The following is a 15,791-nucleotide window of genomic DNA, read 5'->3' as shown; positions in this document are numbered from 1 at the left end:
CGCAGTTGAACCCGCAAGACTCCTTAACGGACGTCTACGCGGTTGAACCCGCAAGACTTAACTTAAAGGGACGTCTGCGCAGAAACCAACTGGATCAGCAGGACCCACCACGCTCAGAGACGTGACGTCCTTACGCGCAGTACGCAAGCTGTTCCCGCAGGAAACGCCTCCCAATGGTTTCCAAGTACTCCGCCTGTTCCCGCAGTTACGGATACCAGCCATCAGGGAAGGCTACCCGCGCAGCATGGCTACACGCACAAGGCTTAACTCTCAATAATTCAGTAGTCACCTGAAGAAGGAATGAGCAAGCCGGGAACAGTCCCGCACAAAGGCGGGAGGGGGAATACTCCCGCCCAAATGAGCCAGTCCGTACGATACGGGAAGATCTTCTGTACTGTACCTGACGAGGTATGGGCAAAAGATCTGACCAAAGATACGACAGCTCACTGACAACAGTATGGCGAGCAGCATGCTCTTGTACTGTATGTCACTATTAGCCGCTGCCTACTCACCAACTCCTGTCATACCACGTGCATAGCCGGCAGTTGGTGGAAAAGGAATAGTACACAGCAGGCCTGGTTACTGTCAGCCGTTGCCTACCCACCAACTACCAGCATGGCACGTGCGTAGGCCACAGTTGGTAGAACAGGAATACTATTCAGCCGGCCACACCTCCTTGGAAACCTACCTTCGGCTATAAATACCCCAAATGGTATGATCATCTCATCTTATCATATTATCATCATATACTATCTCGTATTACATATTATACCTGATATCTGCTCTAGCAATCTCTTAATATACATTTATATTCAAGAGCAATCTAGTCTGATTCTCACGCCGGAGGGTGGTCACAATGAGGAACCCCCCCCCCCCTTTTCAGTGACGAGCTCACGGTGTCTGTTTTGCAGGTTATCAGAAGAACCATCTTTGCCGGGTCTAACCTCTCGTGGGAAACATCTATCTAACCCCCAGGTTACCCGTAATCTGCCCGGGGTCCGGTTAGTGTTTCTTCAGTCATGAATTGCTATAAAGCAAGAACAAAAAAAACTCTTCTGTGTAACTTCTTTATCAAAAAAGAATGATGACAATTAAGTTAAAACTAAAAAGTTAACAATGATTTCGTTTCCTCTCTACATTCAAAAGCTAGAGTCTTCATTCATTTCACCTTCTTACATATATATCTTTAGTTCCCGGAAAGCGTTTGAACAATAGTGTTATGCCATGGATCCGACAAATGTTGCAACAGGTTATCAAACGGCCCCTTTCCGGTCACATTGTGCTGCACAATGAACCCCAAGAACGCCAACATTGCTAGTCTCCCAGTATGTAACATACAATGCTACTCGTTAATGATAATTATCAATAATCATATTAGATATAATTAATTATATTTTATAATTAAATAAATAAAGTATATTTCTTTTGTAATTATTCTTATTATATTATTTTATATAATTAATTGATAGTACATAATATGTTACAAATTACTTATAAAGAGTCAAACAGACGTTCATAAAACACTTAGATGACTGTTTTCATATATAATGTCGAACTTTTAAATTTATTGGTTAGCACACCATTTAAAAAGTTTTCGGGCGGTCATCTCACCATCGGGGTCAAACTTCGAAAATTATTGGTCAAGACAACCGTTGTTTGATACAATAAACAATCAAATTAACTTTGAAAACTTTTGGTCAAAACGGCTGTCTGACCTATCTAGACCATTGTTTGAAACATTGTGGAATTAGATGCCAGACCATCTGTAGTATTGTGTAATGTAATTAGTATGGGATCAAATCATACCATTGGCAATTTCTTTTTCTTTAGCCTCAGTTGTGGGTGCAAATTTAAGGGATTAAAAATGCCACCAGGGTACCCAACTTCATTTGGTGGCAAACTGTAGCTTTTAAAGATCGGATCTTGATTCACACTACCCAGGTTCTTAATATCTTGCCACCTTCTGATCTCTACGTAGTGGAACAAGATGAACTCGATCACGAACAAAGTTGAAGACGATGCAAAATATTCGGACTTTCCTGCGTCATACCACTTTGGGACATTGAGTAAGCCTGCACTTGTTAGAACCTCGGGCAATAGCATTCCGGCGACTCCCAACATTGCCCAACGACCGTTCACAAGCTCGGCTTGCACGAACCATTTTAAGTTTTCAGGATCCTCTGCTAAACCCAGGGGATCAAACCCATTATCACCTGCAAGACTGTATACAAAAGTATACTTAATGCATGGTAGTATTATATATAGCACCAAGATAAGATATATATATATATATATTAACTTGGTTTTTAAAATACTTAGCGGCTGTTTGTTTGTGTCTGAATGAGTCTCTTAATGGTTCAACTCTGACCAGGTCAGACTTAAGAGTGTTTGTTATGTTAAAATACCACATCTTAATGGCTGAATGAGCCTCTTAACCATTCAGATAAAAAAGATCGCTGAATGAAAATTAGACCTTGTTACCCTTCCCCATCCTGGCTTCTTCATCGCTGAATGAATATTTAGTGTTGCTACATAAAATGGTTAGAGGCGCAGTTTGTTCACCGTTTACCTTGTTATTTCAATGCAATGATTGATTATATTATACAACGGAAAAACATTCCTTAAAAGAATAAAGTTGATGTCGATCATACGACCAAAGGATATTAAATAATGTGTGCACACCAAAATCTGCCACATGGCCCGTATGCAGTGGTGGATCTTGAACACATAATATGGATGGATCGAAGGATTTTGAACAATAATTTGGATGGGCTAGACTCAATACGTATAACTATTTTTTTTATTTTTTCGAAAAAAAATTACACTGATGAACGAAAAAGTTGGCCGGGCCATGGCCCTCCTTGGCCCACGCTAAGATCTTCCAATGGCCGTATGACCATTTTTCTTTATCATACGACGTATATGACACGTTAGTTGTGTCTAGATAATATGTCAGTGGTGTTTGCATAGCTCGGACCATTACCTTCCATTAAGGTAACCAGGTGAAGCTAACCCGGGTAGCCATTCACCTTTCTTGGCTTCAACTTTGAAAGAAATAGATGAAGAAGTGGTTGTTTTAACGGCTAATGTTCGGCTAAACTTTCCTGGTGAGCCGGAGAGGAAGGTGGACCTCGAGTTGCATGGCCGGAGAACGGCGGTAGATGCTTGTGTGAAGGTGGTCATATTATTATTCTTGGGTGGGATGAGTGCAAGATATGTGATGTTTTGTGTCCTTTTTGTAGGACTAGTATTCTTTGTGGCTAATGTTATGGACACTTGGGTCTGGTATTGTTATATTAGGTTTGATTGGGAGATTGACCAATTACAAGAGATGGCTCTTATCCTTATCTTGGTACCATATCTAAGAAATCTATTACTTTGGTCTTGTTGGACAAGTGTCTTGTAACTTGTAGGCTACATGTATCTTAGTATAGAACATACACATTGAAATTTCTTTACTTTCTTATTTGCAATGTTATAAAGGTCGAAATGGGCTGACCGGTCGGAACAGGAGTTGTGCAGCCTATGCAAGGACGATCGAGTTTGCAAGATGAACCAACGTAATCACGTTTAAATAATTTAACGGCTCCTCGATTCATAATAATAACAAAACCCTAGATATATTTTATATTTTAGTTTCTTTTTGCAAACTATCACTGGCTAGTACAAAAAACAAGAGCTAATAAGACGTTTTTTAATCAAACAAGGCAATAGGCTTACGTCTCAAAAGCTAGCGTCGTATTTAACCACGCTTCGATAAATTATTAAATTTAAAAAATCCGTTTAAATCTCAAATATGACGGTTCTCATCAAAACCGTCTTAAAAAGTTTTCACAGACCGCGTTATTTAGTGTTTTTTGTACTAGTATATATGCAAGGATTTTTATTTGCCAGTGGGGCCTACAAATGGTTGGTTAGAACGAGTCAAGTCATAATGGATCAAGTACAAAAAATAATAATTGCACATAAACGTAAGAGTGTCGAAGTGTCTAATCTCAATTCCATGTAAGTGTCAACCAGAATACTAGATGAAGGAAATTGCCTCACAAAGCTTCTCAATATTTCAGTTATAATCATTACTAGTAAACAACTAATAGTTAACAAAGAGATGCAAAATACAATATGAACAAGCCAAAACAAGATAAATAAATTAATAGCTAGAAATGCCTGATTGAATATGCAATTTGGGGCTACTAATAACATCTGAAGGGCCCAATTTTATTGTACTAGGAAAATATACTAATGGGGCCTCTTTGCAATCCAAGTTTACATAAAACTTGATTATTTTTTTTTTCTGTTTAATTAGGTTAAACAAGAAATGGTTATATAAGCTTTTGATGGATTTTGATTAAAAAATGATGTAAATGAGACCTTGTTTAAAACTGTGTGACAATCACGAATTGATGGCGATTATAATCATCTTTAAGTTGTTTTGGTTGATAATTTAAAATTCAATCTAAAATGATGATTTTGACTAACTTGTCCTAAATTGTTAATTTTATGAATTGATTGGTGTGGTTGACAAAATATTCTTTTCAAATGATCAATTATATTTTCATAATGAGTGTAAGTTTTAAAATACATATGAAAGGTGACCAAACTAAATTGGTTGGATTTTGAAAAGAATGCCGGATTTGGGTTGAAATTGAGAAAATAAAGTTTAAATCCACTTTTAGGTGTTTATAGTCAAATAGATGTCTACTTGTTATATTTAAAGAGTATTTAGAGTTCAATTGACTATGAAATTGATAAAATTAGAAGATAAATGGATCGGTTAAAATTGAGTACTAAATAAAGTTTAAATCCACTTTTAGTTATATATAGTCAGATAGATAGATGACCGCTTGTTAAACTTGGAGTAATTAGAGTTCAACTGACTATGAAATTGATTAAGTTAGTTCATAAGTAGATCGAATGTTAATTTTGTTCAAAGAATTTGAACTTCGTAAAACTAGTTATCAATAATAAATGTTATTAACTTTATTTTTTGTGATAATATCATTATCATTATACCTAATAACATTTTAAGAAGGGTGAATAGTTGTAATTCGTCATTAGTTAGCGTGCTTGCATTTATCAGTCAGTTGTACCATTTTTTCTTTAAATTATATATATTTTTATAACAGAACTTTAATAGAGTTATCATATGACTCTCAAAGTTTAGAAAATGTGTTTTTTTTTCTTTTTAAGAAATATTTGTTCTTCTATGCTTATTTTAAAAAAAAATTAAATTTATTATAAGCTTGATAATTCAAAGTTCAATAGTTAAAACGATGATTTTATACGATTTAATTATTTTATACGCATGTTTTTTAATACTTCTAGACATGTTTACTTAACCACCATATCACTCACTTATTGACTCCGTCATTAAGGTTAAACTGTATATTAACTCATCGATATAGTAGCGCAAACACCATACACTAGTTGATAAGTGATAACAAAACCAGAGTACACATGCGGTTCGAACGTTCGGTTATCATACAACTTGTACACCATGCATCAGCACTTGTAGTCTTGTACAATGTTATCACAACATAAATTGCATTAGAGTACCCGCATGCAATAAATAGACAATATGCCAAGATGCGTGTCTGTGTTATATCACAGTAAAAGGTAGTGAGATTTCACAATAAAACAGTTTGCAGACATCATTGATTATCAAATACAGACAAACAAGCGGTGTGGCATGCCACCCATTAACACACTCTGACTGACTCACTCATCAGCTGCTAAAAAAGCTGCTGTATTTTACACTAACTTCGATAGTGAAATGAAGCCAGTAGCTTTCGATTTCACCGTCTAAACCCTAAACCCTAAACTCTAAATATTGTTGCCGTATTCCATCTCTCCCCGTCATAAAAACGGAAGAGAAGGATAACCCGGCAACCCTAAATTCTAAACTAAACCACACACAACTACGATAACATAAACCATAAACCACCCGAGCTCACAAAAACAAGAGCTCTTTTAACGGGTGCACGCCAGGTGTTTGATGAATGTCTAAGTGAATTGTCCGCCGGTGAACGTCTGCCCGAACGACCAATGGGCCGGGACCGCGTTGTTGCAGATCACAGTGCGTCCGTCACTCGTTGTCACTTTGAATGACAGTGCTTGACCGTCGAGATTCGAGTTGCTTTGCCAGTTTTGACCCCAGTTTCTTGACATTGGTACCCACCCGGTTTTAGAACCTTTGATTGCGACTGCGGTTACGTCCCCGGCTCCTCCTACGTTTGTTATCAGCACTAAATTGAAGTATGCGTGTCCGTTAACCGTGAACCTGATCCCACCTTTCTTCATACAGCGTACCCTGACAAAAACACGAATACGATTTACTTAATTGTTTACTAATATTTAGAGGGGACGACCGAAATTGACGACCGAATAGAGGGGAGAGGACGACCGAAATTGACTTGGGATGAGAGGATTAGGCATGATTTGATAGACCTAAACCTCTCTGAGGACATGGTTGAGGATAGGAATTCGTGGAGAAGTAGAATTAAAGTTAAGGATTTTTAGAGAGAATTGAATACCTTAGGGCTTAGACTTAACTTATTTAGGTCACATACCATAATGGTATTTCCCTTACATACTTTATTATTATTATTATTAGCTTTTATATTGCGGTTTAACTGTGACCTTTTTATTAATATTATTATAATTAGTAGTAGTTTTTTATATAACTGTTAAACTTTGATTTCCTTTTTTGCTTCATACACATGTTCTTAGAGCCGAGGGTCTCTCTGGAAGCCACCTCTTTATTCCTTTGGATAGAGGTACGGTGTGCCTACATCCCACCCTCCCCAGACCCTACCTATAGCTCTGCTGTCGGTGGGATTTTACTGGGTATGATTGATTGATTGATTGTTTACTAATATTTAGGGATTTAGGGGGTATGCAGGGTTCGGTTTTGGACTAAAACCGACCCAAAAATCAGGATTTTTGAATTTTTGAAAACCGTTACGTTTTGTTTTTTCGCTTTTGGGTTCGGTTTTTTCGGTTTTGCCATTTTAAGCTTCAAAATTATGGACCGAAAATATTTTTTGCCCCAAAGTAATAAATATGAGCCTAAATCATTTTGCTAATTAATAACTAGTTGATTATTATAGATTTATGCAAAAAATTTTAGTTACATATTCATTAAAAATTACTTAAAATTAAAAAATGAAAATCTATAAATTCAGTTCGGTTTTTTATGCTGTTTAGTACATGAAAAGCCGAACCATAAGTTCAGTTTTTACAAAAAAAAACATAAAACCAAAAGTGTTGGTTTTTGTTGCAGTTTGGTTTTCCAGTTATTTCAATTCCCTTTTGGATTAAGTTTGCTATCCAAAAGGGTTACGGGGCAGCTTGTTCCCCGTTTACTTGTCACTTCATTTAACAGTTTGGATTTTTTTATATAATAGCTACATGCTTATTTTGTCAAATTGCACTAAAAGCATTTATTAGAATGCATTACTCTAGCCAATATTGTGTCTTTGGACAATATGGACCATATTGGTGGCGTCTAAATAGATGTGGGGTGTGCCAATATCACGACCCTAACAAATTTACTACCTTTTGTACTGGACAGGAACAATTCCAGCTTTATACTGAGCAATTTGCTGAAACACAGGCTGAGAAAGATCAAAATGATGTTGTGGAGGGTTACACCATCCTCCATCATTGTTAGGTAAAGCATTATTTGGAGGACAAAAGTTAGTTGCAGTGACTGTTATAGAACCAGGGTGACACTGTTTCTGGTCACCTGCACACTTGATTTCAAAGCAAGCTCCACAACTCATGCCATTGTTGAATAGTGCTGTACTTAATGCTGCTGTGTTTGTAACATACCCTTGACTATATAAGTTCCCATAACCACAAGCCCCACCTGATATTAAAACAGTTTCATATTAACTTATGATATACAAATAATGAAATGAAACAATAATAAGTTTAGTTTTTAGTTTATACCCATAGTGCCAGAAGCATCACCACCACCATAGAAGGTAGCATGAGCATCAATCCAACCGCCATTGTTGCCTTGAACAAAACATGTCATTGACATAACACACACTGCTATAACAACAGTTGTATTCATGTTTTCTACACAATAACAAATGGTGATGAATGTGAAGAATGGGGTGGGATGTGAAGGGGGTTGAGGTGGGAATAAATAGATGGTTGAGAGGGGTAATTTGGTAAAATCATGTTATAAGCTATATATATTTGTTTTGCTTTTGTTTTGTGAAGCTACACACGTTGTGGGAGGTGAGAGCTTGTACTGTTTAGGTGTAGCAACATGAAATCGCCAGCATGTTTTAGTAGGGTCACAACATTGTATCAAGACAGATTTCATAGGTGTGTATAACTTTTAGCACAACAAATATAGCATGTCCTTTTTTATTTGTAATTTGGCTATATGCTAGTTACATAATATTATATTATTATGGTGTAACACTAAAGTAGACAAATGGATATGAGTCCGTTCGTTTAATACCGAAGGCCAATTAGTCCAATGTCACGGTGATCCTAGTGTCTAGACCTCTACAGTTAGAGAAAAAAGGTCGTTCGCTTGATGTTTTTCGGTTTTGGTTTTGATTTTTAATATGTAACATTGGAGGTTGTGGTGAAGATTGTTAACTACATAGGAAGTAACAATCGAAGGATAGGGTAATGTGTAAGCAAGTTTCCTAGGGGAAAACAAAAAACGGAAAATTTTGACTTTGAAAAGTCAATTTGAAAATTTAAGTTCACATGGGTCTAGTCTAATTATTTCGAAAGATGTGATTTTGTTTTTCAAAACCAGGTATTGGGTTTTCATTCACGGGTATTCGGAGATGATTGTCGTCTTTGATGGTTAAGACTTTGGTCAAAGTGTATTTTAGGTTGATATATTATTAAAAAAAGTGTATGTGATACAATAAGTCACATAAGTGTTAAACTCTTTAAACAACTAATTAAGTGACTTTATTTTGCTTGCAAATAACTTAACTTAGTTGCTCTTTTGGTGATAGTTGTGTTACAAAACACTTGCAACCCATATGAGTAACCTTATGAATGGGATCCACACCTCGTAGACAAGCACCATCCGTTGCAATGAAACATAGGCACCGACCATAGGTACGTAGGCATCTCTCCCATACCATGCATGAAAACACATGCAAGTGAGTTGAGATAAGCGCCCTGGTGACTATAAACAACCCCTTTAGGCTTTGATGTCGTTCCCGACGTGTAACATAAACCAATAGGATCACATTCATCTTGCGGCTGAATTATGGAAAATCAGCATCTCCATGCTCTACAAGACTCTCATAGAGGGGGTGTGTTTTAAATAATATGGATAGCTTCTTTGGCAATTTGAAGTAATTGGTAGTCAACAAAGAGTATTTTCGAGTGTTTAAGAATGGTTGCTGAAGAGGTAGGTAACAGCAGAGCCCAGTTGGACCCGCAAGACTCACCTTGAAAAGGGACGTCTGCGCAGAGACCAACTGGATCCGCAGGACCCACCATGCTCAGAGACGTGACGTCCTTACGCGCAGTACGCAAGCTGTTCCCGCAGGAAAAGCCTCCCAATGGTGTACTCTGCCTGTTCCCGCAGCTGCGGATACAAGCCATCAGGGAATGCTACCTGCGCAGCAAAGCTACACGCACAAGTCACTTAGCTCTCATAATAATTCAGTAATGTCACCTGAAGAAGGAATGAGCAAAGCCGGGAACTCTCCCGCACAAAGCCGGGAGAACTCCCGCCCAAATGAGCCAGTCCGTACGATACTGGAAGATCTTTTGTACTGTACCTGACGAGGTATGGACAAAAGATCTGACCAAAGATACGACAGCTCACTGACAACAGTATGACGAGCAGCACGCTCTTGTACTGTATGTCACTATTAGCCGCTGCCTACTCACCAACCTGTCGGAGGACGTGCATAGCCTGCAGTTGGTGGAACAGGAATAGTACACAGCCGGCCTGGTCACTATCAGCCGCTGCCTACCCACCAACTACCAGCATGGTATGTGCGTAGCCCACAGTTGGCAGAACAGGAACACTATTCAGCCGGCTGTACCTTCTTGGAAACCTACCCACTGCTATAAATACTCAAACACCTTGGAATGGTATATCATCTTATCATCTCATCTTATATCTTATATCTTATACCTGATATCTGCTCTAGCAATCTCTTAATATACACTTATATTCAAGAGCAATCTAGTCTGATTCTCACGCCGGAGGGTGGTCACAAGGAGGTACCCCCCCCCCCCCTTCTCAGTGATGAGCTCACGGTGTCTGTTTTGCAGGTTATCAGAAGAACCATCTTTGCCGGGTCTAACCCCTCATGGGAAACATCTATTTAACCCCCAGATTACCCGTAATCTGCCCGGGGTCGATTAGTGTTTCTTCATTGGCGCCATCCGTGCATAAAAGCTAAAACTTAATTCCTTTTCAGTTTTCTCAAAACTTCTGGAAAGATGGTTAAAGAAACTCCGGTAACCACAACCCCAGCTACTGGGGGGAATACCGGCGACTACACAGTTCTTACGAACACTACCCCGGTTACCCAAGCCGGGGCAAGTGCAGTAAATTTTACGAACACTACCCCGGTTACCCAAGCTGGGGCAAGTGCAGTAAATCGCTCACTGGGATACACCGATACCCAGTTAGAGAGACAACGAACGAGGCTCCCCCGCCAAACACTCGATGAAGTTAAAGCGTGGGCGGAAGCACGTCAAAAAGAATTCCAAGCTGAGTTGGATGAACGCTTACGTTCACTCCAACAAGCTGATGAATTCATACAGTACTCGGACGATGATTCGGAGGAATCCGATAGTGACGCAAACCCTCGTCATAGGGCGAAAGGGAAGCGTAAGGAAACGGACTCCCAACCGAGAAGGCGTTTTGGAGAAACCTTCAAACCAAAAAACGCGGGTGGAAACCCACGTGACTTCTCCAAAACATTTACACCAACTGCTGCAAAGGCGGGAACGTCCAAATTTGCAAGGGACATTGCGGAAGCAATCGCCCCAAGAAGTGCCAAACAGATGTCCAACATCGGCACTTACGATGGTATATCTGATCCAGACGATCATTTGAACAGGTTCATAGCGGGGGCAACCGTCAGTAGTTGGACGGAACCTACGTGGTGTTACATGTTCCAAATGACGCTTGTTGGGGCAGCCAGAGCGTGGTTCGATCGTCTATCGGTCCACCACATCTACGATTGGGCTGACTTCCAGCAGAAGTTTAGCCAACACTTCAGCCAGCAAAGAAAATATACCGAAGAGCAATGGACAATCCTCAATTGCATTCGAGAGGAAGATGAATCTTTGCCAGACTTCATCACTCGCTTCAACTCAAAGAAGCTAAGTCTGGGTAATATTAGCGAAGATCTTGTTCGCGCTGCTTTCATCCAGGGCGCGAATGACCCAGAGCTCATCCGCACCTTAACGGGTAAAGATGGCATGCCATCCACATGGGATGCCATCATGACAGCAGCTAAACGCTTTGCGGAAACGGAGAAGCAACTGGGTAGAGATCTCCCCCAGAGCACAAACCTCTACACCCAGAAAACAAGAGAAGACAACGTCCTTACCGCCCGGCTAAACAAAAAGCGGAAGCTAGGCATTTGGCAGTCAAGGGTAAACTTTGACACCTCATCCGGCTTGCAACATCGGTTAGGCGGAAGGGATAACGTACAGTCGAACCAGAACTCCAGATGGACGCCACTCACCAAAAGCGTCACCGAGATATTCGCCACTGAGAATCTCCCATGGCCAAAGGTTCCAATAATCCGACATCGTCACAATGCCTATCGGAGCAAATACTGTGACTTTCACAGGACAAAAGGCCACAACACTGAAGAATGCACAGACGTGAAGGACATCGTCGAAGCATTTGTCAGAGATGGGACGCTCGCGCACCTCGTGGCGTAACGAACGCTGAGCAGGCTGATGCGTGTAGAACCCCAGTTGGGGAAAACACAATAAAATTGCAGCTTCAATGGTGGAGACTACATACTGCGTAAACAACGAGATCCCGAACCAGGTGCATATCGGCTCGATGGCACTCCCATCCCAACAACATGGAAGGGAGCTCAATTACACAGTTTGCATATAGATCAATTCCAAACTTGTAAAGAAAAAGCCCAGAGCCACTTCTGATGTAAATAATTCTCCTTAGAACATTGATGCTAATGATCTTACATTTATACTTATGAACTTTCCACACTGAGATGCCGGTCTTCACCACATACATAAGTGGGGAAAGAAGTCGTTACTTGTGGAAGGCGGCAAAAACCCGCATAAACACAAAAAACGACAAACCTTCACGCAGGTCAGTCATAGGTAAAGTTTGGTGATCCCACTAAATGAAAGTGCCGGTCCTAACCGCACAAATCATGATAAACTGAACTAACCTATTGACAACCGCGCGTCGAACGGTTAATTTATTCAACACTGATGCCGGTTTTCACCGCATAAATAAGTGTAAAGAAATCGTTGCTTGTGGAAGGCGGCAAAACCCGCATAAACACAAAAAACGACAAACCTTCACGCAGGTCAGTCATAGGTAAAGTTTGGTGATCCCACTAAATGAAAGTGCCGGTCCTAACCGCACAAATCATGATAGAAGAAACTGAACTAACCTATTGACAACCACGCGTCGAACGGTTAACTAATTCTAAACACTTAGAAAATTTCAAAGGAAAAGATGAGGAAAACTTCCACGCAGGTCAGATATAGGTAAAGTTTAGCCATCCTACTGAGTGCAAGTGACGGTCTTATCCGCACAATCACGAAAAAGGACGCAAAACTTTAACTTATTATCTGCCACGTTGAAAAGTTAACTTATCTAAGTACTAAAGAAATTGCTAAGTTAAATCAAAATATGCGTGAAATAAACAAGGCAAGGCATTAGCAAATAATCTTTATTCCATCGAAATTCAAATATTACAAAGATTGCTGGGTACATACCCGCATACAAAAGAAGCTATACAAAAATAAAAATCTACTCTAATGGTGGAAAGGGATCTTCAGGATCAAGCTTCAGGACCACTTCCACTTGGACCCGCACCATCAGTAGAGTGTGGCGGTTCAAGGAAAGCTTTAAGGATAGCCAGCCCATCATCAGCAGCAGCAACTTCATTCACCTTCTCCACCACCGGATGCGGGAAGGCAGCATACTGGTTCACTGCTTGGTCATAAACAGCTTCAATATCCACATCATACAAAGGGAAGTTGGAAGGCGGGATGCCTTTCTCAACGAACCCTAGACCAAGCAGGAAGCCGGCCTTTTCCCCATCCTCATGAGAAGCGTTGAGGGCTGCGCTCATGGCATCGTCGTATGATGTGTCCGTGAAGACTCGATGCACAACCTACAAGAAAAAATACAAGTGTCAGAACCTTTTCTATGTACAAAGAAAAGCGTAAAGATATGAAATTACGCATACCTGAGACAACGCTTCTCGAATAAGCCATTCCTTGGCAACCAGAGCCTCCTGGAGGGCGGCTTGAGCTTGGTTACGGGCGCGTTCGGCTTCACTTTTATTAAGGTTGGCAAGCAACACTTCCTTTGCAGCAGCCTCTTCAACGCCCTTTAGCTTCCGCTCAGTGTGGTCAAGCACGCCCCTCTGGTTCAAGATCTCTTGGAGCTTCTTGGCGTCTTCCATAGCCAAGGCATCATGAGCCTGCTGGAGCCTCTCTAGCTTGGCTTTAAGCACCTCATTCTCAATGCGTAGAGGCTCAGCAACAGCTTCAGCCTTGGTGGCCATCTCAGTTGCGTTCCGTGCAGCTTCCTTAGCCAGCCGAAGCTGTTCGTTAACAGCTTGGGCAGCCTTGGAACGGGCCTCGAGACGGGCCTGAACTTCAACTTTAAGGGCCTTGAAGGCCTTCTCCTTTTCCGCAGCCACTGCGGTAAGCCTCTTGTTCTCCTCCCGGACAGCCCGCGCCTGAGCTGCTTCTTGGATACGAGCTGCTTTTAACTTGTCGTTTTCACGACAAAGCAGCTCGACGCGCGGCTGCATCCGGGCCAGGAGAATCCGAAGCTCATTAGTTAGCCTACCCTCCTGGTAGCTAGCCATTACTTCCCCCAACGCACCACTGGGAGCTGCGTGACGAGCCCACTCCACGCACTCCACAGGCGTGCGAAGGGTTGTTCCTCGGCGAATGTTCCATCGTGGAACATACACTTCATTGGAATCCGACACTGCAAAAAACAAAGAGCAGTTAGGAAAAGATGATATATATAAAAAAAAAAGGCCAAAAGAACCCTACGCACCTGTAGGGTCGACAACAGGCCGATAGCCGCCAAACCCATCACCTGAACCCAAGGGAAATCCATCCAAGAGGTCAGGCAGATGGGAAGGGGGCAGAGGTTGGCGAGAAGCCCCAGGCATACCTGAAGGATCGGCCGCAGTTGCCGACGTCGGAGGAGGCATGGAGGCCGCCGCGGTAGAAACCAACGGAGGTGAACTCACCGGAGGTGAACTCACAACCGTGGTCGCCGCTGCGGAGAAGCCCGCAGAAATAGTCACCGCTGGCTCAGTGAAAGATTCAGTAAATATGGCACTGACAGCCGGCGGATATGTCATCACAGTTGGAACAGTTGGCTCAACTGGGTGAGCAACTGAACCAACTGAAGCAGGCGCAGTCGCCTGGGTCACCGCCTCAGGTAGGTTGACCAAGCCTACCGTCATGGGTCCAGAGGTGCTCCTCCCTGCTCCACCCTGGAATGCGGTAGCATCCACGCCTGTACAAAGAAGATATATAAGTATAATGGCGGAAAGATATGAAGTTAAAAGTAAAGGAAGTTTGTACTTACGGGTCTTCTTGAGCCTAAAGGTGCGAACAGGCGGGGATGAACCCGATGGAGCCGGCCTCTTCACGCCGCTCACCGTCGTCACACCGGGCTGCCCGGAGGTGACAGTCGTCTCAGCCTCCGGAGCAGTGGTCTTATCACCACCAGGGTTCCCCGCCACCTCCTCGCTTTCGGTCTCTGAATCATACCGATGCACCGGATCGGCAGTGGAGGCAACCTTCGCCTTCCCCTTCCCGCCGGCAGCTTTCTTTTTCCGCAACAACGGAGGACCATCTGCGGATTCCTCATCAGAAGACAAGATTAGAGGAATTCCAGCAGAGGTTTCAGCATTGAGAGGTCGATGGTTGAATAACTCCTTACCTGGCCGTGTGGCGCTCAGAATGGGGTGGCCTGGCGGGTAGACCTCCACAAACCGATCCCTCGTCTGATCAAGGATGGGAAACTCGTTCTCATCGAGAGCACGAGTACCCATCCGAGCGGGACCATCAGCCTCCCGCGGCTGCAGGAGCGACTGCAAGTCATTCCCCTCTAAAATAAAAAAATAAACGGTTAGAAGAAAAACCTATATCAACAAAGAAGACAGAGCATACCGTAAGGGACAGAGTTCAAACCGTATTCGAGGACGATGGGAATCTGGGACGCCTCCTTCCACACCCGGCTCATCCCAAGCATCACCATCCCAGACTCCGCAAAGCGGTACACCGGAGTCTGGATCCGGGAGATCTTGGCGAACCACTCCGCCTCCTGGTGGTTGAGGGCGTGAAGGGCGGGGAGTGCTCTCCCATTCTTAAACGTCATCGCAAGGGGGACGACGCGAGCGGAGATATAAAAAAACTCCCACTTCCACGACCGAAGACTGCGCTCGGTAGCGCAGATCTTCAACCCCTTGATCCGATTGACCAAGGTGTACCACCCCTGGATGCACCTCCAGGAGTAGAAGGTCATCAACCGGTCAACATGGGGCTCCACGCCCAGAATGAGGCACCCCCACTCAAAGTGG

General features: G+C 42.2%; 1 protein-coding gene and 1 pseudogene across 2 annotated transcripts; both read right to left on the bottom strand.

Annotated features, from left to right (window-relative positions):
* Window positions 1-1,186: 1,186 nt before the first annotated feature.
* LOC143588498 (chlorophyll a-b binding protein P4, chloroplastic-like) lies at window positions 1,187-3,618 on the bottom strand (annotated as a pseudogene). Its single transcript, XR_013145119.1, has 3 exons — window positions 2,984-3,618; window positions 1,809-2,221; window positions 1,187-1,325 (listed from the first exon to the last, which is right to left on the bottom strand). The product of XR_013145119.1 is annotated as a chlorophyll a-b binding protein P4, chloroplastic-like (transcript).
* A 1,942-nt stretch (window positions 3,619-5,560) lies between these two features.
* On the bottom strand, window positions 5,561-8,507 carry LOC143588489 (expansin-A15-like). Its single transcript, XM_077069475.1, has 3 exons — window positions 7,954-8,507; window positions 7,558-7,870; window positions 5,561-6,310 (listed from the first exon to the last, which is right to left on the bottom strand). Exons 1-3 carry the CDS (start codon window positions 8,078-8,080, stop codon window positions 6,004-6,006), a joined length of 747 nt encoding a protein of 248 aa, XP_076925590.1. The 5' UTR covers window positions 8,081-8,507; the 3' UTR covers window positions 5,561-6,003.
* Between the last annotated feature and the right edge of the window lie 7,284 nt (window positions 8,508-15,791).

This window comes from Bidens hawaiensis, unplaced genomic scaffold (genome assembly GCF_021521415.1).
Source record: "Bidens hawaiensis isolate Kalapana, Puna unplaced genomic scaffold, B.hawaiensis_p1.1 tig00036417_1, whole genome shotgun sequence".
NCBI lineage: Eukaryota > Viridiplantae > Streptophyta > Magnoliopsida > Asterales > Asteraceae > Bidens > Bidens hawaiensis.
This window is presented reverse-complemented; position numbering and strand designations above follow the sequence as displayed.